At 40.0% G+C, this 22,548-nt stretch overlaps 1 protein-coding gene across 2 annotated transcripts in view; it reads left to right on the plus strand.

Moving 5' to 3' along the window:
• The first annotated feature begins 11,988 nt into the window (after positions 1 to 11,988).
• The window catches only part of LOC137281667 (uncharacterized), an 87,156-nt gene continuing 76,596 nt past the window's right edge, over positions 11,989 to 22,548 (plus strand). Inside the window, exon 1 of one of the 2 annotated variants that reach the window (XM_067813055.1) lies at positions 11,989 to 12,195. In XM_067813055.1, coding sequence (XP_067669156.1) covers positions 12,118 to 12,195 — 78 coding nt within the window. In that variant the 5' untranslated portion in view covers positions 11,989 to 12,117. The remainder of the gene's footprint in view (positions 12,196 to 22,548) is intronic. The other variant, XM_067813053.1, reaches the window with a different exon arrangement.

Consider the following 22,548-nt stretch of genomic DNA (forward strand, 5'->3'; position numbering starts at 1 on the left):
TTGAACACATCGATAAATGATTGTTTTCAGTTTCATTTAAGTTCGACCAAATATTGCATGAGAATTATGAAAAGTAATTATGCAGATAAAATTCTGTTATACATAGTTTCTAGGCGCGCGTTGTAATCATGCTCAAGTGCTATCGTTGTGATTAAAATTATTTATAATTAGCTTTTGACGAATGTAATCAATACCGACAGCTGTGCAACTGGCGACAGACAAGTTTAATTGTTTCTTCACTTTTCTGAAATGATGTTAGGCTGAAAACATATTGCAACCACATAGTGATTCATTTTTAAAACCAGTTATTAGAGTATTCGCTAAGTTAAAATATTTCTTACTAAAACATATCTCTAATTCATCAAATTTGACATACATCCCTACATTATAGATGGTCATTCTATGGAAAATAAATTATGATTATAATAATTAATTATTTGGTGGTTTATGGTTAAATTTGAATCTTGCAATGTGAATGTTGGTGAGGCTTTTTTTGTTTGTTCCTTCGTGTTGTTGTTGTTTTCTTTTTCTTTCTTTTTTTTTTTTTTGATTTTTGTTGTTGTTGGTGGTGGTGTTGCTGTTGTTGTTGCATTGCTGGAATGTTGTTGTTGTTCTTACTGATGTCCGTGCGCATGACACCAATGCTATAACACAGTAGACAACTGTTTAAGATTTCTTTTGACTCAATACGGATATTTTACCAGTCGATGGAACATTGTGAAAAGTGGCTGGTGGACATTAAGGCAATCGAGAACCCTTAACAAGAATAGCCGTGTTGTCTTAATATATCCACGTTGTAACTGAGGGATCACGCAGAGAGAAATGACACGTTCTCGACATTCACGACTGCAGATGTATTGCCGCATTGACTGATATTTGTTAATATGCACAGCACGTACATGCATTGAACCACTAGTTAGGTCCAGGTGAGGTTTGACGCTCTTCAGCGTTGATACACCACTGGCAGGATCCACAACAGGATACATCACAACACCAAATGTTTTCCCATAGACCTCTATAGTAAGCTCATATTTTCAAAAAACAAAACAAAACAAAAAACAAAAAACAAAAAAAAGGGTAGGCGGGTGTGTGTGACAAGACATGGGCATGAAGAACTTTACCAACCACTCAGACACGTGAAGTCCACTTCTGGTGTTCCCCGTCGGGGTATAGCTGGTGTATTGCCCCAAACGGGGTAGAACTATATTCACTCACTCACTCACCGCGTATACTGTACATTCTGCAGTAATCATGGGACATAGTAGTCAAAATCTGTGTTGTCCGCATATTATCAAGTCCATTGTTATGACGTTTAACAAGTTGTTTGGAGGAAGTACGTACTTGTACAGTGTACCCATATAAGACACAAACTACTGTCCCGATTTTGAACGTTTTCGGTGCCAAGACGTTGTCCGAACACCGTGCTCTTTGCACTGACATACTTAGTAGGTCATCGATATTTTCGTTTTCAGTTTCTGTGTGAAATAATTAGGGTATGTATTGGAATTAGATTCTTTAATTTCCTTATACGTTGTCGGAACACCGTATTATATGCCACCACGTGTTTCTTACTATTCTACATGTAACTAAATCGTATACGGCTGTGACTACGGTAATGAGTCCACATTCAAACACATCCCAAATTAATGAGAGTAAAATTATGAAAATAATTAACATTTCAAGTTTGTTTTCATTATTCCAGTTTAGAGGTTAAATCGTTTGTTCGTACCGCCGAAGACCCGACTTCGATTCCGTCACGAGTACTATCACTACAAAAATGACTTGGTTTCCAGAAACCTGGAAACCATCCGTAATGTGGGTAATTGCGGAATCCAGTTGGTTTCCATTCCCTGAAACTCACTAACTGAGTTTCCAACTAGATTCCATTTTGGAAATGTGATTTTGGTATTTCTGTAAATGGAAACCAAAATGAAACTAAGTTCGGGGGTTTCTTGTTGGTTTCCATACCTGGAATTTGCAACTCTCAGATCTCACTAAATGGAAACCAACATAAAAGTAGAAAATGTAGTTTCATGTTGGTTTCCATTGCGCTGTTTTGAACTAAGTAACATAAATTGTTTACCATCCTGACATCCAGTTGGTATCCATTCAATAACACTGGGTAACCTAGTTTCCAAATAGCATCCATAATGGATACTCTAAGCTCCGGTGATGGAAACTGACACGAAGCTATGGTCATGTGTTGGTTTCCATTCCTGACTGAAACTTAGCTTTCACGAGGTGTTATAATTCAATCTGAATGTGCCTGGGGAAGAAATAGTAGATTCGTATCATTGCTTAGATGATACACGACAACAAAAGTAAATTGTTGACGCATCATTCTGTGGATATTACAATAATAAATGTGGCTTCAAACTGATGATACAAGAACAAACTATACACTTTTTTCTTCACATTCTTGTTTATTCGTAATGTAATGAAGCATCATATTCCAACTACCATGCACACAAACTTCACAATAACCGTACTAAACATGCAAATGGTGAAAGGACGAATGGCTATAAATGGCCTTTGCCCAGCTATGTGCGCGAGGCACACTTAGTTCCGTTTCTCTAGATTGGGATGAATGGGGCAAGTCCAGGTTCCGGTTGTCTGCTTTGTCAAATTGAGGATCAGACGCTTTCTTTATCTGAAAAGAAATAATAAAACAGTGATATCTATATACAAGAATAAAAGGTGAGGTGACTCTGCATAGAAACATTGCTCAAACTTTTATTATATATTAATTATAACTTATTGGATCATTGAGTTGTGTACGGACTTGTATTCCTTTCAGTAAAATATTGTATAAAAATAAATAAAATTAAAGCCACTTTAGCAATTGCAATAGTTCAGATATATATTAATAATTAAAAGGTAAATGATGCAATATATCTATAAAAAAAACAGGCTATAGACTGCCAACTCCTGGGAATGTGAAAGAGTATAACCATTTAGGAAGATTAGTATAAGTCATTAAAACAATTGTCAGTTCGGTACTTACATGATGATATTTATGCAGAATATACGTGAATTATACATTAAACTGAGGCAGTGTATAAAGTTTAGCGTTAAAAGCATTTATAGTTGGCATACTTTGACACTGAGTTCAAATACTTGACAACTAATCAGTGTCAGGTCATTAGTGTGTCGGGGTTCGTGTGTCGGCTTCACTGGGGCAGTCCCCACTTAACAGGCTCCTATTATCAAAATTAGCTAGCTGTAAAAACAATAGAACTTACCTGAGTCAGGTGTTGACAGACAAAACCGGAAGTAATGAACCGGTAATCCATGGGCACGCGAACTCGTGACATTTTATAAAAGCAACAGTTTTATGTACTGAAGTGGTCGTTTTCAGTCTTTGTCTTAAAATCACATCCAAATTGGGCCAGAGAAGGATTTCGTGCCTGCCAATCGAAAAAGGATCAGGTATTTCTTATTACCCACAATGCCCCTACGCACAGTAGCCGCCATTTTGTCACTTGATCCCAAGTTCTTTTGAGACGACTATGTTGAAAGCAGTTCTCACCCGGTATGTCCAGTAAGTCGACAAGGAAGTCAACACAGTGCAGTATTCCTACGTTTGCCCGTGTTATCTGATTCAAGAGACTGGCAGTGAGATTTACAATAGAAGCTTTGGAGATTCGGATACGTGTAAAAATTGTGAACAGCAGCAGTCGTCGATCGCAGCGGGAGAAAAGGAACATTCCACGATCTGGTCAGGTACAGTGTTATTTTCTTGAAATAAGCAATAGCACATGTTATTCGTAATGTTTAACGTAAATAAGTAACTACTACAATACATATGAAATTTTAGACTTGATGGACCTCGGTAAACAAATGCGTGTCGTATTCTTAGCAAGAGAGATGTATGGCTTCCTTCGCTCAGCACTCGGTTAATTCAAGAACTCAATATTTCTGTGATTTGGATCAGCTCACACACGATTAAAATGGTTCAATGTGTTAATGAATGAGAAATTATCTTTGCAAGAAAAAATAAAATCACAAATATCTCTAGTATATTATTGCTGATGTGCTTGTTACGACTCAAAATAACTTCAAACGTATTTATAAATACGAATATTTATTTAAGAAATCCTTTTCATATTGCTTTTGATATTTGCACGTTTGAAAACAATGTAGTCGGGGATAGTGTGTCATTTTGCATTTATGGGTTAGGGATTCTCTGACCAGATTTCAAAATTGAAATTTCACAATGTTTTCAAACTAATATTGAAGATTTTTGTATTATTGATTTATGAGATAATTGAGATTTGCCATCTGATGTAAGTAGTGTTATGCTTATAATATCAAGATTTAACGAACTCTGAAAGAAGAAATGTGGATTGTGTTAGTCCCACAGAAAAGGTTACGAAGAGTTTTTGATATAAAGAATATATGGGTATACAATGATGGATTGCCAACCCAAAATAGTATATGAATTTGCTGACCTGGATTCTTTTCATCTAGCATATTCTACACTTTGCAAATTGATATTAATTCTTTTTATTCGACACTTTATTGCTATCAAGAGTGCAATATGGCAAGTTCCTGACTTTTTTTTAATCGATGCATTTCTACGTTTCCAGCATAAAGGAGGGCAGTGTTGGAAAAACTGAAGAAGGCAGCCAAGACCAACTCATTTTGACATACAAAAGGTATGTATAACCTGAACCGTCCAGTACATAATGTAAATACAGCATAACCAAATAATGTAAATCCTAGGAATCAGTAAAAATGCATGGCGCATGTCATTATTCTTGTAACCTCCAACTGGAAACATATTTCACTTATAGTTGTGCATCATGCACATGTCTCCTTTCAGAAGCTTTTTGATGGGTTTGGATGAAAAAGATGGATCACTTATGAAGGTGTGGGGAAAGCAGAGGCCCACGGCTTGTATGCAAAGAACCGCAAAAAGTTCAGAGTAAGTAAACATATTCTAGTCATTTTACATCTTACACGGATTAAAATTTTAAGGAAACCTTTAAAATATCAAGTTAATTTGGATTCTTTCTATGTACATTCAAGGAATTTCAAAATGAACTCTGTTTAAAATGTGCAATTTATCCTTTGAAAAATACCGCTTAAAAAGTTTTAAATATTATGCAGCACATTGTGCTCCAGCGTATGCTTGTGACCCCATATTCATAGCTTGTCTGCCTGAATGACTCCACATTATTGGTTAAGAAAACATGTCTTTTCACAATAACGGATAAATCGTAGTTCTACACTCGTAATGTGCATTGTAAGTAACATTCAGAAAATAAATTATGGCTTTCAAAGGCGAATTTCTTCATGTCTCTGCACTCTATCATATATCAATAAGCTGTTCTGCGATTGAAACTTTTGATGTCAAATGCTCAGTTTATACTTTTTGATCTCTTCGCTTATCGGACATGGGGTTCAGTGTATTTCACCTCAAGCAATGTTTGACAGTTTTCTTTTCTCTAGCCATGGATATCGTAGACGAATGCTTGTTTGTACTAATGGTTTGTTTTCTAAATTTCAGAAGCTGGAAAGCAGGAAGGCTGTGAAACGATTGACTGGCCGGAGGAGAAGAAGCACACAGTTCTTCCTCTCTTGGGGAAAGAGCTAACATTTTTCAAACTAGGAAGCCAAGTGATATGGGCTGGTCTACAGTGTGTTTAAGAAAAATATTCTGTACTCACTGCTAATTATTCCCTTGCTTTTGTTTCATTTACTAACTTGAATATTCCGAATATTATTTGTTTGCAAACATATTGTTGAATATAAATAAACTTTTAATGAATTTGTGTTTTATTCTGTTGTTTGTCATCCTGAAGCCCTTTACCATTATGCAATTGTATAAAGTACCTGATGTGCTACATGTGAGACATGAAACAACAACTTTTCCGGAGGACCGGGTAAAGGGCTGGCACGAGCAAGTTTCAGTTCATGGAAACTAGGTATTAAACTAGGTTGGAAACTACAACACGGAAACCGGGTTGAAACCTACAGTAAACTCATACATGGAAACCAGGTTGAAACCTGCAAGAAACTCATACATGGAAACCAGGTTGAAACCTACAGTAAACTCATACATGGAAACCAGGTTGAAACCTGCAAGAAACTCATACATGGAAACCAGGTTGAAACCTACAATAAACTCATACATGGAAACCAGGTTGAAACCTACAATAAACTCATACATGGAAACCAGGTTGAAACCTACAATAAACTCGTACATGGAAACCAACTGGATCCCGCTTGGAGGAGTGGGTAATGAAACGAACTGGAAACCATCCTGAAATGGTGCAGTTTCAGTTGCATGGAAACCACAATGAAACCATAGGAAACTCCCTGGAAACCAACTGGAAATGTTGGTTTCCATGACGTTTCTTCTCGGTTTCAGTGCTCCGGAAACCAGTTTATTTTTGCTGTGTATGTGTTAAGCCCATTTCTGGTTTCCCCAGCTGTGATATTGCTGGAATATTGCTGAAAGGTGTGAAACACTAAACTCGCATACTCATTTTGCAGGCTGTACAAAATAATTACAATTAAACCCTATAAGACTAACCCTCGGGTTATGATTGAAATGTACACGAGAATAAGATCAAAGAAGCTCATATTCATGTAGTTGTCAATGTCTTGATTTCATTGAGAGAAATAACGACTGGTGTCCGTGACAACGGAGCCCTTGTTTTCAGCCGCAGACAAATTTCTAGGTTGTGAAATAAATATGCATGAGATGAGTGAGAGAGTTAAGCTTTACGTCGCGCTCAACAATATTCCAGCTATATCCCTGCGGTCTGTAAATAATCGAGTCTGGACAACCCAGTGATCAACAGTATGAGCAGCGATATGCGCAATGGTGATACGATGACATGTGCCTGACCACCCGATCATGTTAGTTTCATAGTCGCCTTTTGTGGCATGCAATGCTGAGAACCTATTCTACCCCGGATCTTCACATTCAGCATGATTTGATAATGGCATACGGTCAACGGTGGCCCAGTGGGTAAAGTGTCCGGTCGTCACGTCGAAGACCTGGCTCCGATTCCCCACATAGGTACAATTTGTGAAGCCCATTTCTGGTTCCCTCCGCTGTGATATTGGCTGAATATCGCTAAAATCGATCGGTGTAAAACAATATTTGTTCACTCACTCCAGTCGCTGGGCAGACCAACTGCTGAGTGAGTGAGTGATGTCCACGAATAGTTTGCGTAGTCTAAAAAAACTGATGACAAAAACATGCTGCTGTATTAAATATGAAGACTTGGGAACATTTGTGTCTCAAATGTGCTCTGAGTGAGTCAGCGATAAGGCCATGATATTTGTGTGTAACGACCCAGAAAAGTATCGCAAAAACATGTTGCGTTAATTATGGCCACGAGTACATATACTAAGCTCGACCTAGCGTTCTCTCGAAGGAGGGATAACTCGGCAAGGTTTTCAACTGACATCGATGTAACGAGTTTATTTCTGTGCATCGGTGAAATATTAGTTATACATGTAGAGTGCACGTGGGATTTTCGTATGAACCTTTCTGAAGTAAATATGGTACCAACAGAAAACAATGGTCTTGATGAATCAGAACGGGAATTAATGTTAAAATCACCTGTCCATTAACTGTTTTAATATTAATGATTTTGCGCCGCTTTTAGCAATATCCCGGCAATATCACCGCGGGAGACACCGGGAAAGGGCTTCCCACACTGTAAACATGTGGGGAATCGAACCCGGGTCAGAGCGAGACGAGCGAACACTTTCACAAGGCTGCTACACCGCCCCGGCGATATATAGAACGACACCATCAGCATCGTTGATGTGGACGTGTATCATGAATAAATGTCTAAGAAAGGTGATAGGTCTGGCAAAAATAATACACTTTAGTCAGTCCCTTTCCATGTGCTACGGCTGCGGGTGCACCATTGTTTAAGTTACGTAACTGTTGTTGATGCACCACCTTTTAAGTTACATAACAGTTGTAGATGCGATACAGTGTAAGATAGATAACAGTTATAGATGCGCCACAGTTTAAGTGACGTAACAATCGTAGATGCGCCACAGTTTAAGTTACGTAACAGTCGTAGATGCGCCACACTTTGAGTTACGTAACAGTTGTAGGTGTGCCACTTTTTAAGTTACGTAACAGTCGTAGATGCGCCACAGTTGAAGCTACGTAACAGTTATAGATGCGCCACACTTTGAGTTACGTAACAGTCGTAGATGCGCCACAGTTGAAGCTACGTAACAGTCGTAGATGCGCCACACTTTGAGTTACGTAACAGTCGTAGATGTGCCACAGTTGAAGCTACGTAACAGTTGTAGATGCGCCACAGTTGAAGCTACGTAACAGTTGTAGATGCGCCACACTTTAAGTTACGTAACAGTCGTAGATGCGCCACACTTTGAGGTACGTAACAGTTGTAAATGCACCACAGTTTAAGCTACGTAACAGTCGTAGATGCGCCACAATTACAGACACGCCGATGTCACCCATGCGACAGTACATTGCATCTATGGCTTTCGATAGTTAAATCTGTCGCTATTTCCCTTCGAATATCTCTCACTACACAAATACGAATGCCAATGTATCTCACTGTCTATTTTCAGCTATCTCTGTCAATCCACAACCATCTCCCGCTTTCAATCTGCGAATGTCTCTCGCTGTCAATCTAAGAAATCAAAGTTTCGTGCTGTCAGTCTACGAATTTTTCATACAGTCAATCTACAGATGTGTACCACTGTCAATCCACGAATGTCTCTAACAATGAATCACTGGATGTCTGTTGATGCTGTCAGTCGATGAATGTCTAGTTAACCTGCGAATGATTCTCTCGCTGTCGATCCACAAATGATTCTCGCTATCAATCTGCGAATGCCTCTCGCTATCAATCTGCGAATGTCTCTCGCTATCAATCTACGAATGTCTCTCGCTATCAATCTACGAATGTCTCTCGCTATCAATCTACGAATGTCTCTCGCTATCAATCTATGAATGAAGTACGCTGTCAGTCTACGAATGATTCTCTCTGTCAATCTACAAATTGTTCTCGCTGTGAATTTAAGAATGTCTCCTGCTGTCGATCTACGAATGAATCTTGCTGTCAATCTACGAATGAATCTCGCTGTCAGTCTACTACTGAATCTTGCTGTCGTCCTCCGAGTGAATGTTGCTGTCAATCGATAAATGACTTCGCTGTCAACTGCGAATGTCTTTCGCTGGAATGTATTTTGTTGTCAGTCTACGAATGAACCTCCCTGTCACTCTGCGATCTAGGCTGTTTCCAGTACATGACGTTGTCTATCTTAAAAGTGTTTTGCTTTCCTTTTGCTATTTTTAGTCTGTATCAACGAAAGTTCATCTCTTTCAGTATGCGAATGTCTCCATGCCTAACTACATAGTCTCTACCCGTCGTTATTTGCTGGTTGTTAACAACTGTGTCAGTCCTACTCTGTACTTACGTTTATGTGCGAATAATCGATTCTTCCCAGAAATCAGGAACTGAAATTACATGTTAATTTGACACGCGTTATATATTTAACCGTAAGCGCTTGATTATGTTGTAAAAAGTGTCTGATTTCCAATGTGCGTGATCGCCGCATGTCTGTGATGGTGAGTTGTCCTTTGATGTAATTTGTCTATGACGCGTGTCCGTTTGTGATACGTCACTGACTTTGACCACTATGTGATTATGATGCGTCTGAGGCTATAATACTACTCCTGCAGCTGACTGTATCATTGTGACGCTCCCGAGGCTGTGACGCGTATGTGTGATTGCCTCGTGTCTGCGATGGCAGTGGGTAGGTGGCCATAGCGTATCTGCTATTGCAGCGCTCATGTGACGGTTACGTATTTATGATGTCGCGAGGGACACCACAGCGATGGAGACAGTAACGACTCTCTGACTTAAGTCGGAATGGTGACGGACAGTGAGAGTATGAATATAGCGATAGAGACTCTAACACAAATTGGGTTATATTGTATCCTAGGCGGAGATCTCAAGAGCCATTTGATTGCAAAGCGTGACTGAGGCGAATATATGTGTGTGTTTGTTTCGATAATTGTGACCATGTAGATTGTAACGAGTATATGATTACATTGTATCGGTAACTGTAACAATGTCGACTAAAACAAGTATATGATTGCATTGAATCGGTGACTATAACGATGTAGACTGTAACGAGTATATGATTACATTGTACCGGTACCTGTAACAATGTAGACTGTAACGAGTTAGCTGTATACGATAATACAGTGGAAGCTGTCTAAACCGGCACTCATCGGGACTGAAGAAATAATCAGGTTTAGACAACATGTCGAATAGTAGAGCTGATGATAAATGTACATGCCACGGGCGGGACTGAGATTTTATGCTGGTGTTGACAACTTGCCGGATTGAACAAATGACTCTTTTGACAGATTCCACTGTATATAACGTCAGATGTAATGATGTAGACTGAAACAAGAAAATTATGATAACACTATGATAACACTATGATAACACTACACCGAATATGGGACCTTCATGCACTTCATGAAACCTACGCGTCTTAATTTTATGCGTATTTTTTTGTGACAGACATCTGACTACTTAACCTCTATGCAGTCTAGTGGTGTGACGATTCATCGATACGCATCGATCCATGGACTGCTGATACAGTGAATCGATATACAAAGTTTTTCGATGTTGAATATCCCGGTACAACACTTCAAACGGGCCCCGATACATCGATGTTTAAGTTATGACTAAATAGCGATATATGTCAAGAAAAAAGACTTATTTTTGTTTTGTGATTATAATATGTGCTTACTGATTTTCCGTTCAAAAGTAAACGTTTTCTCGGAAAGACCTGTACTGTTAATAACATTCACAAAGTCCGTGTATAAACTTAATTATCTCGTTTCCGAACGAACATTGAACAACGCTGGGGAAATTTGACGGAGAACTTTAAAAATGGTTTTGTTTTGATCATAAAGTGTTTTATTGGTGGTGTTAGAATTAAAGACTTTAGTATAGCCACCCCAATGTCTGCTTTTCTGTCCTATATTTTTGTCAATATATCGTCGTGATTACATTTTTAGTATCGTGATGTTTTAAGCCAATACCAGCACTAACGTACACAGATCAACAAACCAGACCAGCGTTTAACCAGGGATAATCTCTATATAGTCTCCGTGCTTTAACTCATACATTTAGAACAAAGAACTTTAGCACCGATAGGTTACAAATGTCCTCGGCAAATGGCAGTGATTGTACAAAATGTGCCCCTATGTAAAGCAAAGATTTTACCCAAAAAATCCTTTTCTAATATTTGTCTGAAGGTTACAGGCATATATTTCTGTGGCTGATCTTAATGATCTCTTTAAAAATTCGAATAAAGTTCAACAATACATACGAAAAATTATTAACTTGTTGACAGTATCATATGTCACTGTTGGATAAACTTAATTAAATTATACTAAATGAACTAAATTGATTATTTTTGGATGTTCTTTACAAGAACATGATACTTCCCTCGAGGCTTATTATCGTTAATGTAAGCAAAAAAAGTACAGCTATCGCAATATACCTTCCGTTTAGTTAATTGCCATGAACGTAGACAAAAAAAAATACACTTTAAGTGTTAAATGTGCTTTGTTTTCCGAGGCAAGCATCTCTTCAGTGTTATTCCACTGGGACTATAAGTGCTGTGACAAAAGATAAAACGCATGACGCTCGTTCTGATTTCTGACAGTTTTTTTGCAGGATAATACCATTACACGTACGTAAAACACTAAGTGGATGGCATCAGCTACAAGCAGCGCGGGTGACTGACAGGCATTGACAGATGAAGCTGTGAGAGCGACAAGCTCCGAACAGCGTTGTGTCTCGCGCAAGCCTCAACCCACCCACCTAGTGTTCGTCACATGTGCGATCGATCGTTTCTGTGGTGTCCCGGGAAAGTTAATATTATAATGGTATAATCAGAAAGAGGGCGGGGCGACGATAGGGGGGCGGAGGAAGCCAGGCTATATGTATTTGCGCCAGCACGTGAGGCCCGTGTAGTAAGGGGTCGACTTAATACCTGTGCTGTGACTCCGGCATAACAGTCTTCATACTGCCCGTGGGGACCGTTTCATGAGAGATATAGTTTTGTGAGATCACAATGAAATCTTGGTCCCAGGTCCTACTCTGGGGAGCTTGTCTTTTCTACATGGGAGTAGCCGCTATTTCTGAAGCAACGGTAAGTGACTGTGTTCAGTGTTGCTTTAAGGCTATCGTACAAATTTGACGAACTTTACAGCACATGTAAGTCCGTTTGATCAGATACGAGTACCTTGTTCTGTGCTCGCATAAGTTTGACTCTCAGACTCATCAGACCGTGGTGATGATTTTTAAAGGTATTTAGGCCCGAAGTTTGAAAGAATGTTGGAATGATCGATCGGATAACGGTATATGTTTTACGAAGTAATTAAGGCAATAATAACGACCCTGTTCGGTTGTCAAGACAGTGCGCAAGTTAACGTAAATGGGTTGACAATTCATAATCGTGTTGAGTTATGTTTGAGTTTTATAATGTTTAACTCACACTCTTTGATATAAGATCAAGTTTACTTTGTTACCTGAGGAACTGTCATACCACTGTAGATTTTAATCAATATACTGATTTAAACTATTCATTGAATCTCTGCCTCAATAGTAATAAAATGCGGATCTATTGCATAGGGAGTGCCTTGTATCTATACATGCTTTTACTATATGGGAATTAACTGTGTCTAGTATTCGCTTCAGTAGTGAATAGTTGAACTGACAACGATACAGAAGGACACTATACCGTTACATTAATGCGTCTCATGGCGAATAGATGTAATTTGAAAGGTGAATTATTTATTCATATTTGAATAGATTTGCGTTGCAGTGGAAGAATACGGATGTTCCTTGACAATGCCACTGAGCCCAATCTCTCTCGGTTAATATTGAATGCACCGTTTTTATGAGTCGGGTGAAATGCATATGATATGATATGATATGATAACAGTATCGACATCAATACCTTCTTCTGTAAGATAACCATACATTCTGGGAGCCCAGTGGTTAAAGCGTTTGCTCACCACGTGGGAGACCGGGTTTGATTCCCCATATTAGTACAATATGTCACACTCATTTCTGGTTTTTCCAGGCGTGATAATAGTAGAATGTAGCTAATAGCGGTCAAAAACTAAACTCACTCACTCGCCATCCCCAAAAGGACAACTCCTCCTCGTGTCGAAATGCAATTCCCACCGCAACCGATAATAGTAAATGAATAGCTTAAAAACATCAGCGATAAGGTGAATTAATAGACTGACAGATTTAATTCTTCGTTCTGGTAAATGAATGCTGACTAGACCAAGCTTTCTTTGAATTGAAAGAACTGTTTCGTTGAAATGAAACACGTAGTATTAGAATTTCACTAAATCGTAAAGAGAGTTGATGAGATTTATATGTGTTGAATACCAGGCGATGACGTTGAAAATGTTTCCTTGACATATGGGTTACAGAATACAGTTTTCAAACCTGGGGGAATCGAAAACAGATGTTTAGTGGAATGGGACGTCATGGACAAGTGGGTAATACAGTAAATCATTTGATGATTAAGTTTCGTAATCCATCGCTAAGACGGATCACAGTCCTTCTAATGTTGAACAGTGCGGGTGGCCTGATGATGCAAGACGACTTAATCCGCTATACAGAGCTGTGGTTCCTACTTGTCTGTGGGTTTGAATCTTGGCTTGTCCTGATTGCATTGGTAAACGTCCAATAAGTGCTGACACATCGTGACATAATGGAAATACTAGTCAAACCGGAATAAAACCCTACCCATTCACTAACGTAATACTGTCTGTCTAGGTTAAAGCTGTCCCCTAAGCGACCAATGTTAATCATAAGATTTCGTGTATCGAAGCAAAGCTCGGCAAACTAGTCAGTACCATTTTCATGCCGACGGTTGACTTTGCTGCTCGGAATATCAATCACTAGTTTGTCTGATGTCGATTACATACCGCCGCAGGGGCTGTGACGTAGCTTAGTGGTCAAGGCGTTGAAGACCAGGTAGATTCTCCACATGGGTACAATATGTGAAGCCCATTTCTGGCGCCGCACGCCATGATATTGCTGGAATGTTTATAAAAGCGGCGTAAAACTAAACCCACTTAGTCTCACTCAGCCGCCGTACAGCTGGGCTACTGATGGGTGCGCGCCATAATAAAAATATACACCTACTGATCTCCTAACAGACACCGACAGAGAGTTAGTTGTCATGACAGCTGGAAAAAATAATATTGATTTAGTAGCACCGTTTTTATCACCTGGTTCTACCGATGTTCACTTACGCCGTTATGCATGCTCTGATTCAGCAATCATCGGACAGTCATCATTTCGCTACCAAAAGGATGATGATTTCTCCATTCGTCCCCCGCTGTTATGCCAAACTGTCAATGTTTGAAGGATATTAACAACAGTGGTAGTACATTGGTAGTTCCGTTCTGTCGATAATGAAGTAGCGTGTATTTGAAACTGACACATGTATATTTCATCAGCTGGCCACGTTACTATAGGCATAATCCAATTTGCTTCAATTTACGTTGATGTTTTTGAGAAATTCCCTGCGGGTATCGTCACATCTAGCGATCGTGAATTAATTTGGCGCTGCAATAGTGGAAGTAATTGAACAATTTCAGTAGGAGAGTTAATGTTTGTTAAATTAACTCTCACTCAAAGAAGCTTGCAAAAACGAGAATTCTAAAGCAACATCCCGGGGGCCGTATAGACATATTCATAGACACTCATATGTCCTCTTCTTCGAGATGACATAAAAGAAGATGGTAATGGGATGAAGGATCGATGTGAATGGTTTAACTGGAGTCGTTATTACCTGATTACCGTTTGTCCAACCTACATATACTGCACATAAAATGATGAAATTGACACAGTCTTGTCGATATCTTTAAATATTTATATCCATATCATTTTCGCTAGTGATATGTCTTCGCGTGATTCTATGGCAACGGTACATTAATCCCGAATGCAAGCCATTATGAAAATTCTCGTTTTAGCTAAAATCCCCAAATAATTGTCTAGTCCGTTAAGACCATTTTCGAATTACAGCAAGACGGTATCATACTCATCCCGCCAGGGGAGCGAAAGTGTTTTCCTCTCAGACCAGTGTCATCCAAATATATGTGAACCTGTGAACATCCGGATTAGAACTGGGCCCCGTTTCACGAAACTCTCGTAAGCCTAAGATCTCGTAACTTTTCTCGTAGCATCCGTAGCTCCTGTGTTACAGTATAGCAGGTACATTGGCTACGAGAAAACTTACGAGATCTTAGGCTACGAGATTTTTGTGAAACGGGCCCCTGGTCTTCAGCAACAACTGCTTGTCGTAACAGTTCCAGTGGTGAGGCCCGCTGATTTGGTTGACACACATCATCGTATACCAGTTTTGAAGATGATGTTGATCAGTGGATTGTCTGGTCCAGATTCGAATATTTACCGACCGCTGTCATATAGCTGGAATATTGTTGATTGTGGCGTAAAACAATAAATCAACGAAATATGCGTGTCCTTAACGTCATTTAATGTCTGTACGAATAGAATGGCTGATAACGTATTTGATGCTTGAGAGCTCCATGCAGCGAGGCTGTATTCTGGATCACGTCTGTGGCAGTAATATAGCACAGTGGGGCAGGTAAGAATGCTTTGATAAACTTGGCAACGAGTTTGTTGAATTACAGCATAAGTTTCAACCGATTGACACGCAAAGACAATCTTCGTGAAAAGTCCCCACGGATGCTAGTGTGTTTGACAGGTGTTCTGTCTTTGCACGCGTAACACGTGCGCAACGTAAACGCATTGTAACAACGTGAATCACTGCGGCAGGAATGACAACGGTGTCCGGATACAACAACTGCGTCGCTTGTGATCACTGATCACATAGAACCTTTGGATAATGTCATTTATCTACAACAAAATTGATCATGACACAGAGGTCTTGACCATTCCGTGCGTGGAAGTCGTTGCGCATGTTCCAGTATCATACCATATTGGACATTAATAATCTGTTGCCATGACAGTTATATCCAGCAATACGTTGTTAATCACGCCAATCGCCAAACATCGTCCATTGAACATGTTTCAGAGCCAAAGTTATGTCCTAACAATCATTGCTAGATTTCGAAGAGTTCGTATTCCCTTAGGGGTTAGTATTCACTTGAGTCTAGAATATAATCCCTTTGGCTAGTATCTTATTCATAACACCTTGTGTCAGTTTATGGTTGAACGTGACATGGCAGCTTATTGTGATAAGAACGTCAGATGTTGGTTCTGCATGCTTGCCTTTTGGTCCAGAACAGAACTCCCTTTCTCTTTCTCCTCTCTCATTCACTCCCTTTCTCCTTCTCTCTCTTCCTCACTCCCTTTCTTCTTCTCTCTCCCTCACTCCCTTTCTCCTTCTCTCTCTCCCCCACTCCCTTTCTCCTCTCTCTCCCTCACTCCCTTTCTCCTTCTCTCTCCTTCTCTCTCCCTCACTCCCTTTCTTCTTCTCTCTCTCCCTCACTCCCTTTCTCCTCTCTCTTCCTCACTCCCTTTCTCCTTCTCTCTCTCCCCACTCCCTTTCTCCTTCTCTCTCTCCCTCACTCCCTTTCTCCTTCTCTCTCACTCACTCCCTTTCTCCTCTCCCCCTTTCTCCTCTCTCCCTCACTCCCTTTCTCCTTCTCTCTAGCCTCACTCCCTTTCTCCTCTCTCTCTCTCTCTCACTCCCTTTCTCTTCTCTCCCCTCACTCCCTTTCTCCTTCTCTCTCCCACACTCCCTATCTACACACTTTCGAGACGACCAACTCATCATCCCACTCAGATGGGTTCTCATCAACACCCCTACCTACTTTTTACCATCTGTCGAACCCATTACATGTCTGTTCCCACTCACCAATGTACACACTTCCTCGTTCCATATAGCCTAACTGATGACACAAGTCTCTCGGAAGGGAAATCGCGGCAAAAATCAGACACACCAGACGGAAACTTATAAACCTCGTAAATAAAATACACTTGTAATAGGTTTTCATCTGATTTTATCTGTCCGTCTGATTTCATGAAATATTAAAATGACTACAATTCCAAAGGCATTTGTTTATCATTATCATGCGCATCGACATTAAATTTTCCCGAATTTTTATTGTCTGTTGTGATACAATTCTAGACTTATTCAAGTCCTATCGATAAATCGTTTCTTATCTATTCCGAAACTGAATGTTTTTGTAATGCCTCTAACGTAACCTTTTGTCATATATTCTGAATATCACCCCTGATCGAAAGGATATTAAACTGGACGTAGCATCGCCCTCCGGGACTGAAACACGAGGGCACAGATATCGCTTTAATTGTAATCCATTGTAAATGTGAAATGACTGAAATCAGCAACAAAATTTGAAATGGGATAAATATGTCAGAAACCTTATCTTGCAAAGCGCAAGCGATTTACCACGTGATTTTGATAAATCGCTGCCATTTGAATGAACACGAGTCCGATCGACTTGACAGTGGTTTTGAATTTTACAGCAAATGACACTGGGTCATGTTCCAAAAACTTGATAATGATAGCAGTAATAATGACAGCCTTGTTTCTTATGATGGGATGAGGTAGCCTAGCGGTTAAAGCGTTCCTAAGTCACGAAGAGGTCCCGGTTTCGATTCCCCACCTTGTCGCCCACCATGATATTGCACGAATATTACTAAAGCGGCGTAAAACTAAACTGACTCAATTATAATGGGTAGATGGGTTGGTTTAGATCCGGGTTCGAACCCGCACATGTACATCGCTGCAAAATGTTGAAGCGCATTTCTGATGTACCCCGCCGTGTTGGTACAGGAAAATTGCTGAAACGGTAGAAAACTAAACTCAATCGTAATGGTAGGTGGGTTGGCGTTGTGGTTAAAGCATTCACACTTCCGCCTGGAGACCCAGGTTTTATTTCGGACTCTGTGTAACCCATTCCCGATGTGTCCTTTCGTGATGTTACTGGAATATTTCTGAGGCCAGGGTATGAAACAGCATCCCCAGTTGTTCACAGACTGTTTCGAAGAGGGTCTGCCTTTCAGTAGATACCTCAGGATATTGGAGATATCAAATGTGTAAACAGCGACGTGTCTTCGTAGACAAAAGTGCCATAAAACGTACGTACAGACACGTATAAATAACATTAAATGCGGATGTCGTATGAAATAAATGCAACCCGCATTAATAGAAAGCTTATTAGATCTATTTGGAACGTTTGTCGCACTTTCGCATAAAATGGGCACGAACAAAACGTTATGATAGATAATGTACATCAAACATGTCGGTTATTGTCAATCATCATGTCAATATTAGGACTTAGCTGTTGTCGTAATATTATTACGCTAAATAACGACAATCAGTACTACTTCCGGCAAAACCGTTTTGAACGTCTCACGTTTCAATAATACTGCAAACGAGATTTGCTGTTTTTATCGCCGGCAAGAGGGAGGCTTCTGATTTGAAAAAAACCCTTATTGTTGCAGATATAAGTAACGAGGAAGAAACAATGAAAACACGTGTTTTGGGTTTAATAGTATCTATGAATTTTATAATAAAGAATTCTGAAATCAAAGATTTATCTGACGATCGTTTCCGGATACTAACATGTCAATCGAAAACACATTATTCTGTGCTAGTTTCCAGCTTTGTGAGTTTGTTCTATGAAGCTATCGGGATAGATGCAGCTTATGGTAATACTATACATGTACATCCGGCTGTGTGGGTGTTCAGAAACACTCTGCGCTATATGGGCTTGGGGGGTAATTGGCTTCTTCAAAAACCGATTTTGTAATTCTGCCCAATGAGGAAGTGCGGAGTTTCTCGAATCTAAAATATCATTGTTGCGAGCACACATCAACACGATTGTCGATAAAATAATTTAACTTTTCATCCGGATTGATTCGTCATTAGTCATAATTGTTCCCAATTTGACGAAAGTGAAATAGGTTATGGCTTTGGAGCGACTGGTTTTATGGCTTTGTTTCGCATTTGATTTGCGGTTAGGAGAATTAGGCTTCGTTCGGATAGGTTAATGTATCCTTACCGGAAGTAGTTTAAAGCTATCACTACGTCACTCGAGATCACATATACTGATGTTATGACAGTGACGTCATACTTACGTGATTGCCTTCATATAACGTATTTTCAGGGTCTGTTGTCCCCAAGGGGATTTTTTTGAAAAGTTGTTTTCGCGTGAGTTTTCCCTGGGGATTATAGCTCTGAAGAATAACCACAGTGGTGGGTGGAAAGGAGGATTATATGCGAATGGATGGAGAAATATCTAGCCCACATCGGCTGCTATTGTCCTTTTAAGTACGGAAAACGAGGAGAAACGTTTGAAATGTCAACCCATGAAAAAAATTCTTCCGCTTCAATCTTCTCATAAACTCACATGCTCTGCACTAATTTCACAGCCTCCGTGTTGCTGATCTTGGTTTGAAATAGGCGTTAAATTCCATCACTCATAACAAGACATCCATTGGTGTAAGTCAGCCACTATGACCAATAATTGGTGTAAGTCAACCACTATGACCAATAATTGGTGTAAGTCAACCACTATGACCAATAATTGGTGTAAGTCAACCACTATGACCACCTCCTGCGAGACCCGTGAAGGTTCCAAGGTAGAATAGGCCTTCACCAACCCATGCTTGTCATAAAAGGCGACTATGTTTGTCGTAAGAGACGACTAATGGGATCGGGTGGTCACCCTCGCTGACTTGGTTGACACATGTCATCGGTTCCCGATTGCGCAGATCGATACTCATGTTATTGATGACTGGACTGTGTGTTCCAGACTCGATTATTACAGACCGCCACCATGTAGCTGGAATATTGCTGAGTGCGGCGTAAAACTTAACTCACTCACTGACTCACTTCCTGTGAATAATTTTTTCTGTTTTTGTGTATAAATATACTCTTACTTGCGCCCTCCCTAAAGCTACTGCCTGTGGCATATAACAACATTCATTTTCCTTATCACATACAGTTACCATGCAGTGGAAACACACTGTCTGGTACGTTTTCGAAAATTAACAAAAAAATAATTCACAAATGCATCGTTGAGCAAAATTATGTCATTTTCTTCTGAACTGATGAGTGAGTTAGTCGCGAGTTACCTCCCTTATGATTATACCGCAGCATTAAGGACAGCGCCATATTTGGGAATACAGTCTGTCTGTTCGTCTTTGTTGCTAGTATTCGTATTTAACACCGCTTTGAGGAAAATTAAAAATGTTCTTGCGTTACCTTCGGTTTTATTGTAATTGTAATATAACTACAAATGTCGTACATATATACGGCAAGAGATATCCAACCAACTCATGAGTCTTGTACTGTTGATGAGTCCATGGGACGAAACTGATTTTAACTGATCGGCCATGGTTATAGTATACCCAGACAAAGAAATGGCATGCCTTGGGCGCAGTCGGTGTTCGAGAGGTTTGGACAACTAAACCGAACTGTTGGCAGTTTGTTTTATACGAGTGAGTGAGTGAGTTTAGTTTTGCGCCGCACTCAGCAATATTCCAGCTATATGGCGGCAGTCTGTAAATAATCGAGTCTGGACCAGACAATCCGGTGATCATCAGCATGACCATCGATCTGCGCAATTGGGAACCCATGTCAACCAAGTCAGAGAGGGTGACCACCCGATCCCGTTAGTCGCCTCTTACGACAAGCATGGGTTGCTGAAGGTCTATTCTACTCCGGGACCTTCACGGGTCTTGTTTTATAACGGGGTAGCCTAGTAGCTAAAGCGTTCCCCCGTCAACCCGATTCCCTCACACGTGTACAATGTGTGAACTCCAGTTCTGGGGTTCTCCGCCGTGATATTGCTAGAATATTGCTAAATGTGACGTAAAACTATACTCACTCACTGTTTCACAACGGAATATACAGCACTGAAATAATCTGCGGCGATGACGTTGACACAAAACTATCGTAGCATTGTTATCCGCTGCCTCTGCCAAACGCGATCAGTGTCAACAACAAACCATCCGCTCTTGCACTAAATATTCGGAATGCCTCAATTAGGGACTATTATCTCATGCTTCTTATTTAAACACTGACTCATTTTCTGCCTATTAGATGCTAAATGAGCACATGAACAAAATATTGCTTTTATTAAGTGTGCTACGTTTTGTCAACATGCCGCTATTCAGCAGCAAATGTGAAAGGAAACATACCGTGTTTACATGATGCAATTACTTGGTAACGTCATTTAGTTGCCTTCAAGTTGTATAACCTGTTTTCGTTCACGAGTAATGACACAATATCATTGATCGGAGGGCTAAACAACGATGTTGGGTAACTCCCGTAGTTTGTCACACAAAGGATAATGAATAATAGGATAATGGTTTGATAAGTGGCATCGTCGGTATAAGCTGGGGTATATGATCAAGTATGGAAAAACAGTGGTTGATGTTATGAACACGCAAATGACACCCACGCAAAAAGACACCCAGACATGTCACAAACAGAGGTCATACAGTCCTCATTATTCAGCCCTTAAGACGAACATGCAGTGTACGAAATTGTTTCCATATTTTGATAGCCAGTCAGTCAAGCAATGCCTGAAAGCCACTAGCCCACAAAATAAATCACTTACCTGAAGTTTGAATGTAGAAACTAACATAGATATTACAACAAAATGATGAGAATAAGATGTTGTTGGCATGACGTGGGTTTCAATAAGCTGCTAATATGATGAACATGTTTATCAGGTCATCTTACATGATTTAAGTGTATTAACCCAACTACTCGGAGAGAGTTTTATATTTTCAAAATGGTCCCATGAGAGTTCACTAGCCAGTCGGGCCAGTGGCTGTGGAGATTTACTGACGCGACTAGAATTGTACTAACCACAAGCCAGCTCTTTTCCACAGCGCAAACATGACTTGTTAATTATCAGTGCTTCCAGGATGTTTTTTCGTGTGTTTTTTAAATAGTGCTAACTGACCAGCCATGTGATTGACATCTGTAAATAATCTACATTGACGTGAATTGGATGAATCGGCTTTGTGATTCGTTGACATATGTCAAACAAGCCAGTGATCCAGACCACCCTGTCCCACAAGTCGCCTCTTACGAGAAGCATGGGTTTTGTAAGAGACAAGGTGCGATGGTGATTAAAACATACACTAGTCCGGAGACCCGGGTACGATAGCACCCCCCACTCCTCCCCCCCCACCACCCTCCCCTCCTTTACAGCCGCGTAAAACCGTATTCCCTCACTCTGAGAGACCACCCGGATGCCACCCGGATGTTAACGAAAGTAAATCCTGAAAAACGGTTCTTGACTTCAGTGGATTTCTGTTTGAGATGCATACGAACATAAACGCATTAAAATCATTTGAGCGTTAAATATTTATCCTTACCGTTGAATAAATATATGCATTGAACTTTAACGGGAACATGCTTGACCCTTAACATATACTACTGAAACGAAGTTAGGAAACTGGGACTTCTACATAAGGTTCTTTAAACCAAAATACGTAAAAT

Source organism: Haliotis asinina, chromosome 4 (assembly GCF_037392515.1).
Source record: "Haliotis asinina isolate JCU_RB_2024 chromosome 4, JCU_Hal_asi_v2, whole genome shotgun sequence".
Taxonomy (NCBI): Eukaryota; Metazoa; Mollusca; class Gastropoda; order Lepetellida; family Haliotidae; genus Haliotis; species Haliotis asinina.